The sequence below is a fragment of the Squalius cephalus genome (genome assembly GCF_949319135.1).
Source record: "Squalius cephalus genome assembly, chromosome: 2".
NCBI lineage: Eukaryota > Metazoa > Chordata > Actinopteri > Cypriniformes > Leuciscidae > Squalius > Squalius cephalus.
The window spans coordinates 30,272,847-30,296,718 of record NC_137123.1 but is presented as its reverse complement, the minus strand read 5'-3'; the positions used below and the strand labels follow the sequence as shown (position 1 = coordinate 30,296,718).

Sequence of the window (23,872 nt, the reverse complement as noted above, 5' to 3'; positions counted from 1 at the left end):
TTGAGCTCATGCACACACGTATTACGTGTTCAGTCCATATAATGTTTCATTTGACATCTAACGGCCTGGCAGCAGAATACATCATTTTCAGTCGTTTTCACAGATCCATGTGAATGGGGATCGTTTTGACAATGGTGTTGTTTGTATGCGGAAAACTCAAAGGGAAAACTTTCCGTTTTAAGCATATCATTGTCGTGTAAACGTACCCTTAGTTGAAACCGAAATTGTAACAAAGTCTTCAGTGTCACTTTTGATCATTTTAATGCATCCTTGCTGAATATAAAAGTATTATTTTCTTTAAAAAAAAATTGACCAATGGTGTACCCTTAAACAATCACTGTACAAACAAGCACATTAATTACCAACGAGGTCAAGTACTAAAAATGAACAAAATTAAACAACAACAACAGTTTAACTCATTGATTTCCCACAGTCCACCACATTCATTATATTCCTGTCCTGACTCACATTAGCAGGCTGTCCGTTGACCTGTGTCTTCACCACAGTCTCCACTGAAGAGTCTGAGGTTGTGCTGATCGAGACATAGTGCTCGGGCCGCCCTATAAGTGTTGAATTGGCACTGGTCAAATTGATGGTCTTATGGCTCTTGTACGGTAGGGAAGGGTGGCCACTGCCCCAGTCTGTCCAGTACCCAAAACATACATGAGCAATTCAGAAATGCCAGATCACATGTTTGCGAACTTGTTAGTGATTTAGACCAATTATTTAAATTAGAATTAGATGTAATTTGTGAAAGGGGAATTTTAAGTGGGTATAATTATATGGTATAATATAAAAGTGAGCATTAAATGAAATTAAAGGGTGCTAATAATTATTCCCTTTGATAATATTGAAGCAAAGATTACTGATGCAATAGAGTCTTTATCAGACCGGACAGTGAGAATGACTGACAGACAGACAGACAGATAGACCACCTTCCCACAGTGACAGAAAGCAAAAGAAAGCATCTGATTCTGGAACGGCGCCTTCATTTTCTCAGCTCAAAAGCAGAAGGAACCATGCCAGAAAATGTAAAGACGAAAAACCCAACATCAAATTGCAACAGCCGTTTCTAGAAATAATTTCTATGCCAATTCCACAGTGTATGTATGCAATATTGTACTCTGAATATGAACAGTGTCATTAAAGAGGCAAAAAACCCAAAGTGTGATTTAAGAAATTAAAATATATTTCTATTTGATTTATTGTCACACATTCCCTTGTTGGTAGAACAAAATTATGTTGGTGAAATGATGCTCAGTTTACACAGAGAGGGCTGATTCTTACAGTTTCCACACCCTCACCATTTTGGCCATGTCGCCGGATGTCCATCAGTAAAGTGCCTTTTTGCTGTGCCGAGTCCATGCTGACCTTAAACTGCTCATAATTCATTTCGGCAACCCTGCATCCACCCAACGCCACGATCTCATCCCCCATCAGCAGACCACACAACTCCGCTGGGCTGCCTGTGTGATGCAGGTACAGCGATGAAGCAGGTCAAGGCTGTGCCTTTAAGCTAAACTGAGAAGGTTTGTGAGTACAGAATCAACTTTATTTCTTGATATTAGACCAATAGGATATTTATTGAAAACAAATAAAGTTCAAGTAGGTTTTCATTTACTGAGATCTTAATCTGATGAAGTGCAAACAGGACGTCAGCTCTTCAATCTTCAATCTAATTCAACTTGAATTATTCTTTATTAATTAATCTTTTAAATTAATCTTATTCTTGAATTTCTGTATATAGAGCATAATGCTGTATATTTCTCTGTATATTGATTCTGTTCCTGGTAGTTATTCCATTTACTTTTTTGTACATTTAACATTGTATAATTTCATAGTATATTTCATTGTACATAGCCTTCTATGTATGTCATAGAATAATATTCTCATTCTGCTTCTTTTTTTTTTTTTTTTTACTTAATTTACTTTACACCAATGAATAAATAAATACATTTATTATAATGTAATATCACAACTTGTCAGTGGCCAAAAACATTCACATATGCAAGTCCACAAAGGGAATGAAAAGTTATTAAACTATTTCAGATATATAATCTGTGATTTTTGTGCAAGTGAGACAAGAATAGTGTTGTAGACTTTGCCTGGTGTCTAATTTATTCATTTATAATGCACGTATAATTTACCCTGAATTTCAGTACTGAAAACAACATTTGAGCATTTTTTACACACACACACACACGTACTGTATAAAAATGCATTAAACATGCATGCATAAAAAATAAAAAAAATAAAAAAAGATTAATAATTACATCCTCATGATATATTAACTGACTGACAGCCCTAAATAGAAAAGAACAACAGGTTCATACATCATTGATGAGGTAGTAAATGTAGGTTAGTGTGTTTAATGGAACTCTGGGAAGGAGATCAACCCAAGCCTTCTACCTCAGCCTGTCTGTTAACTCCGTTAACACAATACATCTGATTAAAGGATGTCAGGAGTCAGAACCAACCTCTCTCCGTATCTTCTATACAACAATACAGATGAGAGCTGATATAATGGAGATGTGCTTTAGACTATATTTACTACATGCATGGCCACCCTAACCTGCTTTTGTAAATGCACAGGTCACAGATGAATGCTGCCTCTCCTCTCATTCATGATGATATATACTAAGCTCAGGACCAGACTCCCTTCAGGACGGGTTCCAAGACTTCTTCAGTTTAACCAATCAGACTAATGCACAGTAAAACACACCTTCACTGTTCTCTATAAATCATTCATCTCAGTCTCACTCCACAACCCTGAGAATTACACACTGTGACTGAACGTAAACGTACATGGCAATACACACACTCCTTGCATTCTCAAAGATCAAAGAAACTACAAAAATAACTGTCAAGCACACGGTGTGATACACAATAAAGATCCACAAACTCAAACTCTGTATTTAAGATTTTTCATTTTCTGAAATGTAATTTGTACTCACAGTTATCATCTCCATTACCCCCATTCATCCATAAAAGCACACCACCAAAGTTTCACCCTATATCTCTAAACAGATTCTGCATGGTAGAAATAGGCATCTAACCTGACTGATTTACAGCTGGTTCACATTTCACTCTTATAAAGTGAAATTGCAAAGCCCAGATGCATTTAAAAGGAGCAGTTATTCTAGTTCAACAGTTTTGAACCGTTTTGAATTATAAGTCTTACCTGCTTGAACTGATTTCACACAAGCACCAGTTGAGTCCCAGTGAGCCTTGAATCCAAAGTCTCTCCCGCTGTTAGGCTTCTGATTCAAACAGACTCGCATTTCACTTTGACCCACCTGAGAGAGAGAGAGATAGAGAGGGAGAGATACAGAGGGAGAATGTGACACCTGAGGATCCCATGACACCTTCTTCCTCAAGAAATCTGCTTCAGTCAGTTCAACACAAACTGTGTCCACTATCACACATACCTGCATAAATGAAAGATAAATAATAAATAAATCATTTGTCTTAAATGGACTTCTAGGCATATCTATAACATTGCAGTTTAAGTAATTTTATACACATTTTTATAGTGCATTATTAATATAATATAATATAATATAATATTCCAGTGAAAAGTGTTCCAGGTAGGTCAGGGATGTCCTGGACGTCATGGTTGGATTAGTTCAGATCATCAAGGAGCCTACCTTAATTTCTTGGATTTTTGAGAAAACAGGAGGAGATGCTTGTATCATGGAAGCGGCCATGGTCACTTTAGTGACGAAAGAGTTCATGGGAGGCGCTGATGACCTTCCATCTCTCCAGTCTTCATCCGCTTTCTTAGGGTTGATTGGATGAGTGCTTGAACGAGAGTGACCTGTCTCGGCAGAGGCTGTGACCTTTCCTTGACCGCTGACGAAAGAGGGGATGATTGAGTAGTCTCTGTGTCCACTGATCAGGCTTTTATGAGAGTCATCAATCTGTAGAAACACAAGATAAAACCAAATAAATAAAGTGGCCAATTTATTTAACAACCACTTACAGTATACAACCATGAATTCTGTTCAATTTAGGATTGTGTATTAGAGCACTGAAAATTTGAATATGCCTCAAATTGGTTTTAACAAGCCCATGAATGAAAAAAAAAAAAACTTGGTCCATCTCTGAAAAAGTTTCATGCGCCATTTCTTGTTGACTTTAATCTTAAATTCAAATGTATAAAGCCACATTATTATTAAAACACACACACACACACACAGTACAATATACAGAGGCAACATAATTGCTTTTGTTTGAGACACAGTGGCCAAACAGTGCGTGTGTCCACACATGGTTGAGAAGCCCGTCATGGAAAAGCACACACAAGGCACACCGAAGTCTTAGCTTGGGTTTCACGAAGCACCCAGAGAGCAGAGCAGTAGTAGTGGCTCGATTCATTATTCATAAGCCAGCCGCTAGATGATCAAGTGATGAAGAGAAACACTAAACTTCACACACAGAACACTGCACAAACTACCACTCTTCCTCATCCCCCACTCCTTTATCACAGAGAGAAAGAGAGAGACACCAAGTACTGTTTAGAAACTAACAATTACTGTAGGTCAAGGTCAGGTGGAACAAATTTTCATTGAAGAATAATGCTGGCCAATATAGATTTAATATTCTCACTATACGAGGTTACTTCTGACCCAAAAAAAAACAAAAAAAACATGAATATAAAATTTCAGTGGATCTTTTTAATTGGCGGTTTTGTTTCCTAAAGACCATGACATTACACTAGTTCTGCAATTATTATCATCATCATTTTTTTTAAGCTGTATCACCCAGCTCAACAATGACCACTCCATGCTCATCACCGTGCGCTTTTGGAAGAGTTTCACTTTAGTTTTCCGATCTGTGGCCGGTTGCATAAACTGCTTAGACCAGTCTTACAAGTTAGTCATCTATTTTTTATTTATTTATTTATTTTTTAAGACTAGCCATTTTTTTAAGTCCTTTAAATAAAACCATTGAATCTGAAAAGTAAGACTGATTACCACTTGGCTAACAGCTATTTGGTCAGACTAGGCACAATCTTAACATTAACACATTTATGGCCACTGGATGGCATGCGGTCACAAAACTAATCAGACCTCAAGGTACTGACCATATGCCGCCAAAACCAATCTACATATGTTTTTAAGATCATTGCTGTCACTTTTGATTAATCGGGTACTCGTGCACATCCCTATTTACAGAAAACCTCTATACATGTTCAAAAGGTCAAACCTTTTAAGCATGAAATAAGCTTTTTTTGTACGATATCATGGTTCTGGTGGAGTGGAAAATTCAGGGAACAGAAAAATAAAACTGCTAGCCTGACGTAGTCAGAATATGAGTCTGATACTGCTCCATTGGACTGTGATTAAGGGGCGTGTTTCAAACCAAACCAGGAAGGAAAATGCCTCTGCACTCAATTGGATAGACCTACAACCAATCAGAGCAATGGAGTAAGTGACGTATGTTCTTCATTTAGCTTTCCGATCGACAAATGCCTTGATCGCGGTTCTCTGTTCCACTTTTAAAATTAATGCGCGGTCTATATCTTCTATAACAGATGATGGCGGAATCTACACATCTCAATTCTCCAGCAGCAGCCGTCTTTGTTGTAAACGAATTCAACCCAAGCACTCTTTGGTGACGTGGATGATTACTTTACTGTTGATCATCTGTCCATCATCGTATAAAGCCCGCCCTGACAATTTGATTGGTCCGAACAGCTCTGGTTCGAGCATAGTTGCTCCACAACGGATCAAGTCCAGAATTCCCGACCTCAAATGTTGTGGGCGGGGCTAAGTTCGGCTGACATCAAGGCTATAAAACTGCACTATATAAAAGGAGAAAAGCGAGAGAAAGTATAGTAGTTGTTGCACAATAAATCAGACAGAGGGATCCTAAATACCAAGTGAAATGGACACAAAAAAAAACCCACATTAATCAGAATCAAAAGCCTCCACATTGAGAATCCAGACTAATCAAGACTTGACATTCAAATCTGACTTTATGAATAAAGCACACATGAGCAACATGTAAGGCTGTGAATGGTCACTTACGGAATACATTTTGGGTAGTGAGGACATTTTGGAGGGTTTGGCTCCAAATAGACGTGGTGTGATGCCTGTGGAGAGGCGCGAGCAACCTTCTGACCTTCTGAAACCCCTCGGTAGAGTGGCAGATATGCGTGCTCCCCCTGCATAGAAGCTCTCTAGGAAACTATCACGGCGGCTGAAGTCTGGACCCTGCTGCTCGTAGGGTTTGGACACAACAGCTGCTGAAGGGGTAAAGAATTCACCGGTGCACATTTGGGCTGAGTCAGGCGTCTCTATGTCAGTGCCTCTGGCCAGAGAAGATGATGTCCCGTTCGTGAGGGATGAAGCCGAGGTGGTTGACCATCCAGTTACCCTAGCACTGCTGACACTGGACCCTGCATCACTCATGGGTCCAGGCATGTTGGAGCTGGAAGAGAGTGAACCAACAGGAATGAATGTCTGATCTGATCCCAGGGTAGGAGTTTAAGGTTGTGACAGGACTCTACTAGAAAGCACATGGCTGGTAATGGAAGGGGAGTGGGGGTGGAGAGGGCTTGGGGGACAGGTGTAACTATCAAATGTCTCTATTAGCCACACGTGAACAAGTCGTAGCACTTTAGATAACATCACTTAATGCATTAGGAATAATTAAATAAATGAACAATTTTTTATCTTTTTTTAATCTAGATGGATGCTAAAATACAAATATATTATTCTTCGTTGTTAAAGGTGCGTTCAGTAGTTTGATGCTAATTGAAAATTTTTTACATGTTAAAAAATTAATTGATTTTATGAAGAGCCATCTGAATGGCGTACACTCAAAATAAGATGAAGGCTGTTCTGTAATAGTTCTCTATAAAAAAAAAAAAATTATATGTGGTGCAGATCTGAAGGCAGAAAAAAAAAAAAAAAAGCTGATGACAGAACATTGAGTAATAACACCAAGGTAGCTTCTTTGTGTTAGACAGATAAAGGAGCCATTATGTTAAGCCAGTGTCTTAAGATCTATGACCCACTAGCAGTTACGTTTTGGGATCAAATTATACCAATCTACATTTTATGTAACTGACTCCAAAAAGTTATGAACAGTCTTAAAAGAAAAAAAAAAATCCTTAACTAACTAAAACTAGTCTTAGGTTTACGCAACCGACCCCAGCATTAAACAGCATTGTGGGAACGATACTTAAATACATGAACAGCGATGCTAATGCTAGCTAAAGAACTACTGAATTGCCCTTTAATCTGTTAATTTATTAATACACTATTGTTTATATTAATTGGAACTTGAAATGTATATGCAGAAATTATCATTCAGATTAATAAATGCTGTAAATGGACTACAGGGTTTTTGCAAGGGAAATTTTAAGAATTTAAGACCCGCAGAAACCCTGGTAGTAACTAATACAACTATATACATACATCGTAATAACTAACACCTTATTGTGAAGTGTTACAGACTAAGGAAATTCACTAAACAGTTGAACTTTTTTGCACTGACATAGCACATGCAAATTCTACTTGTATTCCTTTATGCACAAAAACATGCCTCCTATGTAAATCTGGCACATAAATTCACAATCTATCATCATCATGACTTTCAAAACCCACATGACTTTCTTTCTACCATGAACAGAAAAGGAGTTAAGCAGAATGACGAATCTGTTGTTGTTTTTTTTCATATATATGATGACAGTAAATGTGACCACGGCTATCAAACAAGACTTTCACTTGAACTTTTAGTGTTAACGAAAAGCTATTGTAGGACACTGAGTATTGTGAAAAATCTTATAAATATATGAGGTGGCAAGGTGGGCCTTTTACCCCATACACGAGATAAATAGCTCACCAGCATGGGACAAAAGGCACACATTATTTATCCAAATACTATAAAATAATATAATATCAAATAATATGTTTTTAACAATGTCTTTAATACTTGTTCAAAATAATTACCTTAGCAAAGTTTGTATGGAAAACCAAAATTAAAAAAAAAAAAAACTGAATTCAATAAAACAATTAAATGCACCAGTTTATTCTGAAATAATTAAATAATTATTAAATAATTTAATTTTGTAAAATTCCATGAAAAAACAACAACAACATTTGTTTAATATATTTCACAATATTCTCTTTCACACACTATTACTGTTTAAATATAATTTTTTTCATAATAAAATGTGCTTTTCTAATAATATGCTGAATTTACAAATGATACCCATTTGATGAATCATGTATTTCCAAAGCACAATTTTCCCAAAGATAGTTCATAATAGAGGACATTTCACAAATGCCAATCAACAGACAGTGGGCGCTGCTTGGCGCTAATTGTTTTAAAGTTGAAGAGGGCAGACATGACAAATCCATCTAAATGAGACAATATCTTTCACATATCTCCGGATTGAATCTACTCATAGGTGTAATATGCGGGTGGGACATGTCCCCACCACTTTTCGCCAGACTCTATTGTAACCACTACTATTTTTTTGAAAATATGTCGTTGCACGGATATACCTAATGCAAATGAAACATGTTGATGTTAATTTGTCTTAAATAAGAGGCGATCTGGCACTGGATGTTTTTGAAATCATGCTGTTTGTTGCCGCTGTTATCAGTGGCACGGATACAGTGTTCTCTTTTGGCATCAACCTATCGCTTAATGCCATTGCAGACTCTCTATTCCGGCAAAATCACTAACAAAATGCACACAAACGTGTCCCTGCTTATCTTTGAAAATAATGGGGGAAAAAATGAAAAAAAAAACACAGTACAAGGGAACCTCTGACACGCTTAATTTCTACCACCAGACCATTAGGGAACACGAATGATAAATGCGGATCTATGCATTTATGCACTAACGTGAAGAATCTCAGGACTAACAATATATTGTATTATAGTAGACGTAAGAATGAAACTATCACATTGAACATCAAGTCAATACATGTCGATACATTACACTCAATGTACTATTGTAATTGATTTCTGGACATCGTAATGCTATTTATTGTACATATTTGATATAGCACTGAATTAGCGTATTAGCAAATTATGAGCAAAAATCTTTCAATTCACCATGCCACTCATCAGACTCAAGTATCTGAAAGGATTAGCAAATTAGCACCAAGCAGTTTTGTTGCATGATGATTGGCATTGGTCAACTTTGGCAAATAAAATTTGGGGGGAAAATCATGCTTTGGAAATACATGATTCGTCAAATAGCCGTAAACATCCTAAATTGAGCATATTATGAAAAACGGCTTTTTGAAAAAGCACATTTTATTATGAAAAAAAATTGACATTTTATAAAATAAATCGATACATTTATTTATAGATTTATTTTAATTAATAATTCAATCATTATTTTATAATTAACTGGTGCATTTAAAGGTTTATTGAATTCATTAAGTATTTAATTACATTGAGTAATTTGGTCCTCCATAAGTTTGCAGTATTTTCTGTTTATTTTGATGAATACATTTTTGTTCAATATATGCACTGTCATTAAAATGTGTTATTATAAAAATATATTTAAAAAAATACATTAACAAAATTATTTTTAAAAAGTAAAGATTCTGAAAGCATCAAATGAGATTCCATAACAGTAGTAATATTAAATTATATTTTATTATATATGATTAATATCATATTTTTAAATATGGTTTCATTATAAATATAGTGATTATCTCTAAGGTGGACACCCAACTTAATATATGATATTTACCATCTGAATCTAACCATGTCATGTCAACAAATGGAAAAGTCAGCCAGATATTTATCATGTTAATTATTGTGCCTTTTGCCCCGACAGCAGGGGTGCATTTTACCCCAAATACCATACTTTTACATACTGTTCTGTTATTGAAAAACAGTTGCTTTAATTAGCTTGAACAAAACTGAAAATCAAATTAAATTTTAGCGATTCTCAATTGCTACTTAAATCTCCAACATTTTAAAAAACATAAAATATTAGATCAATTAAGCGCAGAATCAACTTTGCGCTGCTGCCCACAATCAGACAAATGTCCACGTGCATCTTGAAAAGCGGATGTTTTGGAAAGTGCTTCAGCAAGCTTTTGTGCCATCAAGTGATTTAGAGGAAAATAAAATCAAAGGGAGCCTTTTACCTCATGGAGCCTTTTGCCCCGTTGTACCCTATAGAAGACAGCAGCTCAAACATTCTGCTTAATTCCTTATTTTGTGTTACACAAAAAAAAGTCATTTGTGGTTTAAGTAGAACTATTCCTTTAAAAAATCTGTACTTAAACCGATTAAAAGTGCATTACTGTGCGAGTAAAATACATTATAGTATAAAACACCTCTCCTCCGGCCCCCAGGTGAGCTGTGCAGTCCTGATGGCACTGGTCCCTTCCCCACTAATAAGTTCAATCTGCTCCCTCTCCTCACGCTTTCTGTGGAGGTCAGAGTTTGTGCTCCGCCGCCGACTCTTCCACTTGCTCAGATCCTGCAATGACAGAGGTGAAAATTGAGTGATAAATGAGAAAATATGGTGAGAAAAAAAAAAAAAAACACCTGTCAGACAATAACGTCAGCGTGATGTGTAAATGATCGAAGATGGGTAAGAGTTTTCCCCAAGGCCAGTCGAAAACAATTCTGCTATTATTTGGCTCGCTGAGGCCCCCCACAGTGCCAATCCAGAAGTAGCAACATCATGGAGAAAACTTAAAAGATGCTTAAAGCTACAATATGTAATTTTTTTTGCCGCTAGGGGTCGCTAACCTCTTACAATAACTAAGGTGCAGGTCGATGACGCATAAGGGGAATTACGGAACTTGTCGTCATGCCGAAGGATCTAATAATGTTTATGGATGAGTGAACACATTGATGTTTTTACGAAGCAGGTCGCGATTGCTAATGAGAGACAGATATCAGCGCCACACGCGAGTCCCACGGATATAAAGGAATGAGGACATTTCATTCTACTGAACTACATACAAATGCTAAATCACTACTTACATAGGTCAGTTTATTAGACGAATTAATCTTGTGAGGTAGTGCAGCGCTGTTTCACTTGGTCTAACGTTACACTATAACTTTTATGGAGCTTATATTATGACAAAATTATTTGAATTTGAATTGTGTAAATTTGAATTATTTGCAAGTGTAATCTAACAAAATTGAATTTTAGGTGGTAGTTTAAATGGTTCTGAATTTGATTTTTTTTTTAACGAATATTGAACATTTGAAATTTAACTACTTGAAATGTTTTTATGGCTGAATTTTATAGACGTATTTTCAAACAGCTAGTTTTTTTTGTTCTGAATTCTTATACTGCAAATATTCAGTTTAAAAAAATACAGATTCAAGTTTTCAAGATGAAGAAATTCGGAACTTCAAATTCAGTTTCCTAAAATTCAATCTCAAAAATTCAAACTCAAAAAATCAGATCTTACAGAAAGTAGGTCACAGGTCATCCACAGGGAAGAGTAAAGGATCTCAGATAAGTCGAACAGAGCATTTTGGCTGCACTGCAGTAGTTTCCTGCCGCAAACGCGGTGGTGGTTCAAGAGAATCCGTGTATCTTTCGTTCAGTCGTTTTTTTATTTAATATTAAGAGTAGAAAAATGAGAAAACAGCTGGAGTATTAGATTTCTAATATTCTAGTAGCCTAATAATAGTCCGCTGCAGCAGTTGCACGCAGCTTACAAAACTTAACGCGTGTATTGCAACTATAGGCTACACTCAATTTTCTCATCAAACAACTAGACTAACGAATGGCTCGGTACAACAGAAGAGCCTAGAAAGGGCTTTTTCTCTGTGTAGACCAGCAGGGACATTGATTCGTTTCATGTATATTTGCTTACCTGTCTAATAAAGTACATGCAGGAGCGGCGTCTCTGTCAAGTCGAAGTTTGTCAAGGACATGGAGCTCTCGGCATCTCGAAAATGTCACGCGATATTGATCCTCGTTTTAGTTCTCCTTCTGTCCCAAAGTCTGCTTGCCATGGTCCCTAATGTTTGAACGAAACGTGCCGCTAGACGTAACGCATTTGTCCACATCTGTCGCCATGGTTACTATGGCAGTACGAGCGGAAACCAGGGATAACGCGGATATTACATCACTGACAGGCGAAAAGTAAACAGGGACGAGCCATTATTAAAAATTGGAATTTCTCTTAAATTAAAAATCTTTGGGAACCTTTGGGATATTGTAAGTACACAACTGCAGGAAATATATCACAATGTGCAAGTGATTTTGGGATATTTTATTTCAATTGTACCTTTAAGCAATATTTTATGGATATTGTTATATAATATTTTAACACAGAGAAAATGTCACCAGAAATTTTTAAGTTAATAACTAACATATTTGTAGAGGGACTATTTGGTTTGAAAAATAGCAGACGGTTGTTTGAAACAGTCATTATTTTTGCAGTTATATAAGGTTGCTGCTAATGCCTCTATTCCTTTAAGCATTACAGTTTAAAGAAAATTCTGTCAATTACTAACAATCATGTTGTTTCAAACCTGTGTGAGACTCATTCTTCTGTGGAAATAAAACATATTTTGAGAAAATGTCTTGAAAGTCAATAGAAACCAAAATTGTTTGGTTAATAAGATTCTTCAAATTATCCTTTGTGTTCAGCAGAAGTCAGTCAGTCACAGAAGTTTAGAACAATAGTGTAATTTTTAGGCAAACCATTCCTTTAAATTGTCCCTGTAGTTAATAATTGTATCCCTTAAAACTCATCTTTGATCACCAAAATGACATTTAAAAAAAAAAATTCCTTGAAAGAAAAAGTATTCATGCCTTAAAATAGCTTGAATGTTACTCTACACCCTTGCATCATTTAGTATATGGTAGCGGCTCGCATCTCAGTCTGCCTGACAGCCATTTCTTGCTGGATGAAGGACCACCACCTTCAACTCAACCTTGACGAGATAGATCTGCTTGTGGTCCCAGCTAACCCAACACTTCATCACAACTTCTCCATTCAGCTAGGTTCGTCAACTATAACTCCATCTAGGACAGCCAGGAACCTTAGAGTTGTGATTGATGATCAATTAAACCTCACAGACCACATTGCTAGAACTAACTGGTCCTGCAGATTTGCCTTACATAACATTAGGAAGATCAGGCCCTTCCTATCGGAGCATGCTACACAACTCCTTGTCCAAGCTCTTGTTCTATCCAGACTTGACTATTGTAATGCTCTATTGGCAGGCCTTCCAGCATGCACTGGCAAACCTCTACAACTGATCCAGAATGCTGCAGCAAGAGTGGTCTTTAACAAACTGAAGAGCACACGTCACACCTCTCCTCTAAAACTTGCACTCCACTCGCATCAAAATAAGGCACTGATGTCTGCCAACAGAACAACCACTGGCTCTGCACCCCTATACTTAGACTCATTATTCCAAACCTACGTGCCATCCAGAAGCTTGCGTTCTGCAGGTGAATTGCGCCTCGTGGTGCCATCTCAAAGCCTTACTCAACCCGAGCTGCTGAGTCTTTAGCCATTTTGAAGAAACTGCTGAAGACGCATATTTTTTCGGCAACACTTGACCCATTAATACTAACACTTACCATTCTATATCTATTTATTAATAAAAAAATTAAAAAAAAGTCTTGCTACCTGTACTATGCTAGACTAACTGGGACTGGTCACAGCACTTGCATATTGCCACCCTATTGTTACTTTGATTGCATCTTGTTCTCCTCATTTGTAAGTCACTTTGGAAAAAAAAAAAAAAAAAAAAAAAGAGTCGACTAAATGATTAAAATGTAAACGCAGTACTATGAATATGCAAATTAGCTCCGCCTCCACTCACACCAGCTCAGAGATCCACTCGTTGACGATCACACGTTAACGTGATTGGTCACAAGGTAGTTTGTGGTATCAAACCGCATTTTTGGTTCACTGCAGTTTTAAAGAGAAAATACTCAGCAATGGTGTTGACTATGAATTTGCACATGGTTTGTCTTGAAGCATATTAAAAACTCCACACAGACATAAACAACATTAAAAGCTTGATTTTCACCGCAGAAGGACTTTAAACATTTTTGGCTATTATAATCGGTGTGTTCAGTAGTTCCACCACTGTGACATAGAATGTGTTACTCAAATAACTAAGGATCACTCACTTCGTGCCACTTGGCCTCACTTTCCTTCATTCTGGCCCTCATGTTCTGTAACTGCTCTTGTTGAACTCTCTGTCTGGCTGAGGGTTCAAGGGTCAGCTCTCCAACAGACCTCTGGTGAACGTGGCGTGACCCCAGCGGGTCAAAGCTGGAGCAGTTGTCAGATTCCTGAGGTATGGGCTCCAATGGGATGTCACCCATGGATTTACTTCTGTTGAGTGGAGATGGACATGGTCATTTAAATGCTAATCTCCATTCAAAATACCAAAAGGTTGCAATGTTGGATTTTGCAGAAGTAAAATTTGGTTATACTGACATCTAGAGGTTAAATAAAACCTGATACAGTAACGTGTCTCCATTCAAGCTGCATCAAAGACCGCCATAATGCCATTAGCAGCATAAAGTAAATAGATAAGCAGAAACTCACACATACAACTAAGATACTGTACATACATAAGATACTATATATACTGTATATACAGGTGCTGGTCATAAAATTAGAATATCATCAAAAAGTTGATTTATTTCAAGAATTCAACTTAACAGGTGAAACTAATATATTATAAAGACTCATTACATGCAAAGTGAGATATTTCAAGCCTTTATTTGTTATAATTTTGATGATTATGGCTTACAGCTTGTGAAAACCACAAAATCAAAATCTCAGAAAATTAGAATATTACATGAAATCACACAGTAATTACACAGTAATCCCATGGTCATTGAACCAGGTTTTGGTTATTTTGGCAGTGTGGGCAGGTGCAAATCCTGCTGGAAAATGAAGGAAGCATGAAGTGCTCTGAAAATGTCCTGGTAGACGGCTGCGTTGACTCTGGATTTAATAAAGCACAGTGGACCAAAGTCCTCTTTTCTGATGAGAGCAAATTTTGCATCTCATTTGGAAACCAAGGTCCCAGAGTCTGGAGGAAGAATGGAGAGGCACACAATCCAAGATGCTTGAAGTCCAGTATGAAGTTTCCACAGTCTGTGTTGGTTTGGGGAGCCATGTCATCGGCTGGTGTTGGTCCACTGTGCTGTCCACTCAACGCAGCCGTCTACCAGGACATGTCCAGAGCACTTCATGCTTCCTTCAGCAGACAAGCTTTATGGAGATGCTGACTTCATTTTCCAGCAGGATTTGCATCTGCCCACACTGCCAAAATAACCAAAACCTGGTTCAATGACCATGGGATTACTGTGTAATTACTGTGTGATTTCATGTAATATTCTAATTTTCTGGGATTTTGATTTCGTGGGTTTCATAAGCTGTAAGCCATAATCATCAAAATTATAACAAATAAAGGCTTGAAATATCTCACTTTGCATGTAATGAGTCTTTATAATATATTAGTTTCACCTGTTAAGTTGAATTCTTGAAATAAATCAACTTTTTGATGATATTCTAATTTTATGACCAGCACCTGTATAGTCCCCATTTGCTTAAAGCTCACAAAGACCCAACAATGATGGAAAAATAATCAGTATAATACTATGATACAATATAGCGTATGCATTAAAGCTTACACTGTAAAACAAAGATAAGCTTATGCACAGTATTGCAGAGACACACTCTAAAATCACTTTCTAAAATGTTTTGTAATGATGAAATTACTTGAAGGACAAGTCATTTAAGAAAAAAAAAAAAGCACACATTTAAACAGAAAAAAGCAAGCTGCAAAATGAAAACACAAATGCAAAAGATATCCCGCGTTTGCTAGCACAAGATGACACCACTACTGAAGCAACATTAAAAATGCTGAACTCACCCAGTGTACCGAGAGTGTCTGACAGGAAATCTGGGAAACCATGGAAATATTTGATTGTAAATTCCTCTTAATAGTACAGATGGATATAGATTTTTTTTTCTCCCCACGGAAGATGACTTAAAAATAATAGTTCACCCACAAATTAATTTATTTACCCACCCACTAAATGAAACTGTTATTTTCCTTACTTTGTTAAGGAAAAACTGAGACAATGGTACCAGTTCCTGTTTTCCATGCAATTACAATGAAGACAGGCTTTCAAATGTTCATTTTAGAGTGAACTATTCCATTAAATGTAAAGTACATACTATACAAAAGTGAATGCAAATAATAGTCAGAGATAAGTTGCAAAAATTCACACGAATGACACGTTACTGAGCTGTTTTTTTTTTTTTTATTGGCCTACAAAACTTAAGTTGATTTGACATATTTTTGTGCAAGTTGCTTGACTTCAGACTCTAGCGTATCAGAAAGTCCCAAAAAAAAAAAACCTCCATAAACCTTTTTGTTAGGTTGGTTGATCGTCTCTTCACATCCTGATAGCAATCACTAAGTTAAGTGGTCTCATATATATATATATATATATATATATATATATCTGTGGAAGGTGTACCTGCCTGTCAAAGTATGTATTTCCATACGCCTGCACACCCTGCTTGTTTCATGCTATGCCGAATTAGACAGATCTCAGGCACCGAGCACCGCAACTGAAACTGCGGCCACCTTTTACAGTTCCTCCTGAACCAAAACAATGAGCTTATGCTGCGTTCACGCCATAACTACTGTAATTTGGAAGAGATGGAAACCTGTGACGTTATACTCAGAGCGGTTAATTACTCGAATTTAACTATCAATGAACGGCTATCAATGCCGAAATTAACCTGCAGCAGTCAAGTGGTACAAATCAGTGCTCTGTTTTTTTTATTATTTTATTATTATTGTATAGTTATGTGCTTTGAGAAATGAAGTAGTTTAACACCAATTATGGTCTCATGATGCTTTGCAAACTCTGCTGTGCAACAGTATCATGCATCATGTGTCTTGAAGGAGATGTGGCTCTGGAGACACTCTGAAGGGAGGATGGGATCTCACGCTTTTAAAGCTAACTTGCCATTACTAGCCGCTCTGAAAATTGCCTACCCTACCTTTAAAATGTGAACCACAGCAAGACAATCGCTAACGGTTTCACAGTGTTCTAGGTTTCATTTCAATTGGGTCTTATAGGAGGCTACTGCACAAATGCAGTCTGAGGTACTGTTCACACAGGACATGCGCTTGCATTCTTTGGCAATTATTTATCTAAATGTGCTAGATGGGCTACTCTTTATCCATGCTTGGGCCAAGTCATCTCACACCTATAAATAAATGAGTCTAACACTGAAATTACAATCCAATATTTAATGGATGTTACCAAATTAGCTACAACTTGCTACAGTCTCAAGATGGCCACAACTGCTACATTAGCCTTAAAATCAAGCTTCATTAAAAAGGAAGCAAAGTTTTGATACAAACATACATAGTATCTGCTGTATAAACTGCTTGTACTTGCTAAAACTTTGCTACATCAATATTGCAAACCAATGTTTTAACAAAATTAAGCAAAGCTTTCAATATTACACTATTTACGAAGTACATTTTAATACAAACATTATCTGCATTTAATTATTATTACAATATCCTTCTCCAAATATATATGCTTGAGTTAATTATCCAATGCACTACTGCACAAGAAAATAAAAGCGCAAGAATTGCTCAAAAGGTGTGGGGAGATTTGGGATCATGAAAAAAGTTTGGAGCAGGTGCAGCTAGCCAAGGAGTGATGTCAAAATCAGTGTCGTCCTCAGAGGAACCAGACATCTTTCGGCTACAGAAAGGAGAGACAGAGTGAGAAAAAGGAGAAAGCAAAAGCAGAGGAAAAAGAAAAGACAGGGACATTTTAAACAACAAAAAGAAAGACCATAGGATCATCACATATATAAAAGGTTATCGTGTGTGTGTGTGGTGGTGGTGGTGGTGGTGGTGGTGGTGGTGGGGGGGGGGGTATTTCGTTATGGGATGAATTTTGAGAAAAAACGAAATAAATAACATTAGTTTTTTGTAATTATTTTTCTATAACAAGTGTTGCAAATTAAGACAAAAATGTAAGGTCAATTCTCTAAAAATAGATAAAACTAATCCATAAAAGTCAGCAATACTTTTCATAAAAGTAAGATGTTATGTACTTTTTAACCATTTACTGAAAAACAAGGGTTGCTAACTTGATAGAGTGGCTCTATAGGGGTTTAGACATGGAAATTGTGAAGAAATAATTTGAAAAACAAGCATATATGATCAAATTTTGTACTGAACAGCAATTATGATATTTTATAGATTTCATTTCAGGCACTACCTAGAGTACATCTAAAACATGTTAAATTTTGATCAGTGAAAAAAAAAAAAAAAGTTATTTGGTATTCTTTTCCAGATTTCCACCTGGTTCTATAAAGCTCTATTAAAAAAAGACCCTCTTTCTCTCTATTATAAGACAAACCTGAAGCCCTGCATCTTCTTATACCATGGCCTGCGCTGGGACCCTAGCCTGATCTTTTTCACATGTAGAGCTTCCTCAGGGGTCCAATATTTGGGCAGGAACCTGTCTGAATCAGCATTGATGGAGGTCTGATGCTCGGAGATGAGCACCCGACGTGTGTAAAGATCGTCCAGCACTGGATCGGCATAACCTCTGTCCTCATCGGAGTCACTCATGCCATTGTTCAGGGATCGCTGAAGAAACTCTTCCTCCAAAGTAGCAGATTCACATTCTGGGGATCCATTTTCAGAAGGAATGGAGGGCACACTGCTTCCCAAGAAAGAGCCATCCATATGAGATGAGAGCAAAAATGTCTCCAAGAAGCACATGCATGGACACGCATGCAGTGGCCTGTTGCATGAAGCTAGCTGAACAACCTGAGTTTCTGAAGGATTGGATTTGACAAACCCATGCACATAAAACCTGGTTTAGATCAGGTTCAGTTGCCTCAAAGCACTCAGTACAAGCGTTCTCTGTCAACTCAGGTTTGATCTAGAGTTTGTGATTAACTCTGGAGCGTGTGCACCTGAAAGTGTGACACATGTAGCGAACAGCCAATCACATGGAACATGGAGAGCATCAGGTTGATTCACTTCTCGCGAGAGAGTCACGCAATTCACTTCTCTGCTGAAGATTAAGAGATTGCTATAAAAATGATAGTATATATAACAAGACATAAGACAGCAGGTCAAATTTACATAATGCCTTAATTTTTGTGCTCTGTTTACAGTTACACTGTTACACGTTGCTCAAACAGTCACACGAAGCACGTTCAAACAAAGATGTTTTAGCCTACTCATAAATGCTCAAATTATTTATTTACTTTTATTTGCAATTTGTATTGTGTATTCGTCACTATGTTGCTATTTATTCAAGTCTGCCAGTTTCCTGAAAAAAAATTCTGATCTATGATATAATGAATAAAACAATTTTTATGATTACCCAAGTTTATTGGTGTTGTTCTCATTCAAAAAATTAATGAAGGCAAATTAGGTGAAACTGCACTTGAATTTGTCGTTGCATCATACATCTTATGCAGAGCATTGAATTATTATTGCACATTATTGTCTATTTAGGGTATTTTAGAAATTTAAATAACATGTGATATGTAATTAATGGCATTTTATTATAATTACACCATCCAAATATGTATTTATTTCCTTCTAATTCTCATCATCAATAATTGCTCAATATAGGCTAAATCAGCATGCAGTGTTGCCTGCTTAAAATAGCCTTGAACATAAAACAACAGGACAAAAACATAGTTGATGACTAAAAAATTACTTTGTGAAGACCGTGGAATAATACATTTGTTTTAGCCATATCAAAACAGTAGTCATGTGCATAGGCAAAATTTACCTGCTTCTAGTGTTAAATAATTTATATAGGTTCACAAAGAGTTAAAACGCATATTATATTAAAGCTTGCATTTATATGTGTATTTTTATATATGCACATTTTATTATCAATATCAATTCATATAATAATTATTTGACTGTGTGAATTATAATTCATATAACATAAAATGTATAATAATACACAAATTATTTGAAGCACAAAATAGGTAATTTTGTCTCTAATTTTATTTTCACTATGAACTGCTTTAATTTGGAGCTAGAGATACAGTGGGAGTGGCTCTAATGCATCAGATACTATATGTTGTTTTGCTGCAGCTGATTGGTCCAGGTTTGGTTTGTGATCTCTAAGCCCTCTGGAACAGGTTAGCCACGTAACGCAAGTTATAATGTCGATGAACACCTCTAAAAACCAATCCACCTTCTTGATCCAGAAAAACCAGAGTTTACACAAACTAATCTCAAACTTACCTTTGTAGGAACTGAAACCAGCTTCATGCAACAGGCCTCAGAACTGTTAACCGCACCTTTGTTTTTAGTGCTAGTTAGTGGAATGCACAGCAACATCAAACCACAATTAGTTCTGGTAATGAGATGAATGATCAGCTAATTAGTGAAGACCCACACAATGCCAACATGATTCTTGAAATCGAAGGATCAGGCAAAGCAATAATGCTTCCAAACAAGCTCCATCAGAGTTGAACGTGAGTTTAGGAAAAACCAAGCACATCTTCTAAATTAATAAGCCTATTTATTCGCAATCAAGACATAATTGCTTTTCATGAACAAAACAAAGTGGTTAGAACCAGTTGGATGTACATAAGCACAAATATTAGGGCACCACTGCAGACACACTGTATATACGAAACACTCTCTAAACTCTGACCTCTGGTTTGATTTGTGTGGTGGCACTGCAGCCAGCCGTGAAGCATCTGAAAAGGTGAGCCATGACTTCCTAGCACTTGGGGTCACCATAGTGGCCACCCTGGGGCCCGAGGGCTTTGAAGGGATTGCAAAGTTCACGGGGGCCATAGAGGTTACAGAGCGAAATCTGCGACTCGCTAGGTCGTCCTGCACAAGGTCTGGTTCAGGGTGGTCCGTGTCAGAGTCACTGTCACTCTGGTAACTGCTTGCCCATTGGAGGAAGGCAGAAGCAGGTGGGAGGTTGTGGCCTAAGCCCCGCCCACTTTCGCTACAGCCAAAACATGAGGTGAAAACCACTAAGAAACTAAGACTAAGAAAGACTAAGAAAACCACCTCGATTTACACGGAGAAAAGGTGTGCTAGTCAAAATAATCTTTTACAATTAACTGAAGAAAAGAATCTTATATGCACAATTTAATTATTATAGCAAAAGTATATACATGTTTAATGGAAAGTAAATTTTAATTCAGGCCATTTTAAAAGGTGCAGTAAGCATTGTTGAAAATTAAAGTCAAGTCAATTGAAGTTTAAAAAAAAAGTAAAAATATTAAAGTCTTTTAAATGATATTCAATGTTCTGATGATTAAATTAAAATTAATAGGAATGTATTTCAGTTTTTACATATTAGCAACAACAACAAAAATTATGCAAGATATTTAAGATTCTTTACAGCCTTTTTGGAAATTTAGATAAGTGAATTTAGAACATTTTTAAACTTAAGAACCCACTGACACCCTGTTGAATATCTGTTATAAGCTTAGCAAAAATTTGTCATCCAACATTTTTATGCGGAGTCAGTTTCTGAAGCGAAAGTGAGCCAGAATAGAGTATCATACCTGGTGAGGTGGCCTGCATAACTCCTGTCTCCCTGCTGGTATTCCGGTCTTTTCTTCCTCAGGGCAGATGGGACATGCACCCTTCCTCTGATGGGGACATCACTTTTACTGCCTTCCGCCATCCTGAAGCAATGTTCAGCTTCTGCGTCACTAAAGCAACCTGGGTGAAGACCAGAGCAAAAAAGTATTTGCGTATTTTCAATTTTAAGGGTAATGGAAATGCGGCTTGTGTTCAAACCAGGGGGTCAAAATCAGGGTAGAAATTTTAGAAATAAATGGCCATTTATGACTGCTTTTAATATAAAAATCTTACATTATAAGTGGACCTCAGAGAACTTAAAATTTTTAACTTTCCAAATGTTTAATTATGCTTGTTTATTGCTTGTTTTGTTCTTTATTTTATTTGTTTACTTATTTGAGAAATACTTGCAGGCTATGATGCCACTATCTTAATTGAATGTTTTTCAAATAAAAGTGTTAAATAGCATATTAGTTTTGCTGTGGTACCGATATTAGTATCAACTGTGAAATTATGCATTGTGATATTATGCATTGTGAAATTTCACGGCTATTGCGATCCACTGACATTATCATCATGACAGCGCTAGAGCACCAAACAGCCCTCCATGCAGTAATGCAGTCTCTCAGGCACAAGCCTGCCTTCATTTGGCAGCAGCTCTGTGCGTTACCAAATGGGTGTGGAACGTTTGGGAATGTCACACTTACGTGAATGGATGGGGCGAAGAGACAAGGTCTAGGCACTGACCTTTCATTACCAAGTATTTGAGAGATGCAATATCGAAGTCACAAAGTAAACAAGACATTGTGATTTTGGTGATAAAATTTGGAAATATTTAAGCAACTGTATGTACCATCATGCACTGAAGTAAATGTTTGATGATTTTGCTCATTTGAGATTAAGAAACCATGGCTAAATTTGCACGCAACCTAATAATCTGTTAATAATCGGATCGATTGCTCAGTCGGACTGAAAAGCCTTCATTTAAACACCTCAATCAATCCAACTGAGCTCGATCCGAATGGAATTCCCATCAGATTAAAACTGGTTGTGTAGATCTTAAATAATTTGTTAAATATGAAAATATTAGCCATGTAAACCTCTGACTCCAACTACTCTCTCAAATTCAGAGTCATGGTGTACGTCATGTGAATATTCACGTTTATTTATTTACCTGCATCTTATGAAATGGTCAGTGGAAGACTAAATTTGTGCAAAAAATTGCTAAAATGCATGTCTGATTTTATTTTAGATATCGCAGTTAGTTCCAGTGAAATTCTCACACGTTAGCTGTTTTTGACTGATGGACTACATATGCACAGAATTTTAATTTTAAATGGATGTAATAGCCACAAACAACCTTTTTAAATTAGATCGCAAAGTTTAGGGTGCACAAAGTTTTGAACTAACGTTCAAATGTTATGGGTTGATGCGATCGGTCTTTTATGTTTACCAAGTATGCATTTATTTGATCAAAATGAGCATCAATGTTGAAAGCAGTAGTGCTACTTAATATTTTTTTAAAGGTTATTTTTTAACAATGTAAAAGTATTTACTGTTACATTTAATCAATTGAATTCATCCTTGCTGAATAAAATAAATCTAGGTGTTTTTTATTTATTTAGTTTTTAAATCTAGTGCATAAACTTTACTTTCAGAACCTGAAACGTGATTGGATTCATTCGGAATGACGTTAATCAGTAATGACATTAAACATACAAGTTCTGCAAAGTTCTCACTGTGATGACCAGATTAAAAAGAGCACACTAGTACAATAAAAAGGACATTACACAAATGTGACCCTGGATCACAAAACCAGTCACAAGTCGCACGGGTATATTTGTGGCAATAGCCAACAATACATTGTATGGGTCAAAATTATCGATTTTTCTTTTATGCCAAAAAATCATGAGGATATTAAGTAAAGATCATATTCCATGAATACATTTTGTAAATTGCCTACCATAAATATATAAAACATTTATTTTTGTGAGTGAATGCAGCACAATCTCGAACATAAATGGACAACTTTAAAGGCGATTTTCTCAATGTTTCGATTTTTTTGCACCCTCAGATTCCAGATTCCAGAATAGTTGTATCTCGGCCAAATATTGTCCTATCCTACCTCAATTTAAAAAAAAATTAACCATGTGACTGGTTTTGTGGTCCTGGGTCACAAATGTAATAATTAAATATCCGTAAAGATTTCATTAATTACATATCCACAAAGTTTCTCTCAAAAAAACAATTGTAATTGGTTTAAAAAAGAATGATTCATTTAACAGACAGACACACAC

General features: G+C 36.5%; 1 protein-coding gene across 5 annotated transcripts in view; it reads right to left on the bottom strand.

Annotated features, from left to right (window-relative positions):
* Positions 1 to 23,872, bottom strand: part of lmo7b (LIM domain 7b) — a 48,189-nt gene that overhangs the window by 11,966 nt on the left and 12,351 nt on the right. The window contains exons 9-18 of one of the 5 annotated variants that reach the window (XM_079852402.1): positions 21,557 to 21,716; positions 20,683 to 20,988; positions 18,403 to 18,708; positions 14,110 to 14,317; positions 10,322 to 10,467; positions 6,033 to 6,435; positions 3,648 to 3,920; positions 3,182 to 3,296; positions 1,305 to 1,466; positions 469 to 641 (exon numbers count right to left, since the gene is read on the bottom strand). In XM_079852402.1, coding sequence (XP_079708528.1) covers positions 469 to 641; positions 1,305 to 1,466; positions 3,182 to 3,296; positions 3,648 to 3,920; positions 6,033 to 6,435; positions 10,322 to 10,467; positions 14,110 to 14,317; positions 18,403 to 18,708; positions 20,683 to 20,988; positions 21,557 to 21,716 — 2,252 coding nt within the window. Of the gene's footprint in view, positions 1 to 468; positions 642 to 1,304; positions 1,467 to 3,181; positions 3,297 to 3,647; positions 3,921 to 6,032; positions 6,436 to 10,321; positions 10,468 to 14,109; positions 14,318 to 15,872; positions 15,903 to 18,402; positions 18,709 to 20,682; positions 20,989 to 21,556; positions 21,717 to 23,872 lie in introns of all 5 variants that reach the window. The other 4 variants (XM_079852399.1, XM_079852401.1, XM_079852398.1 and 1 more) reach the window with 4 other exon arrangements.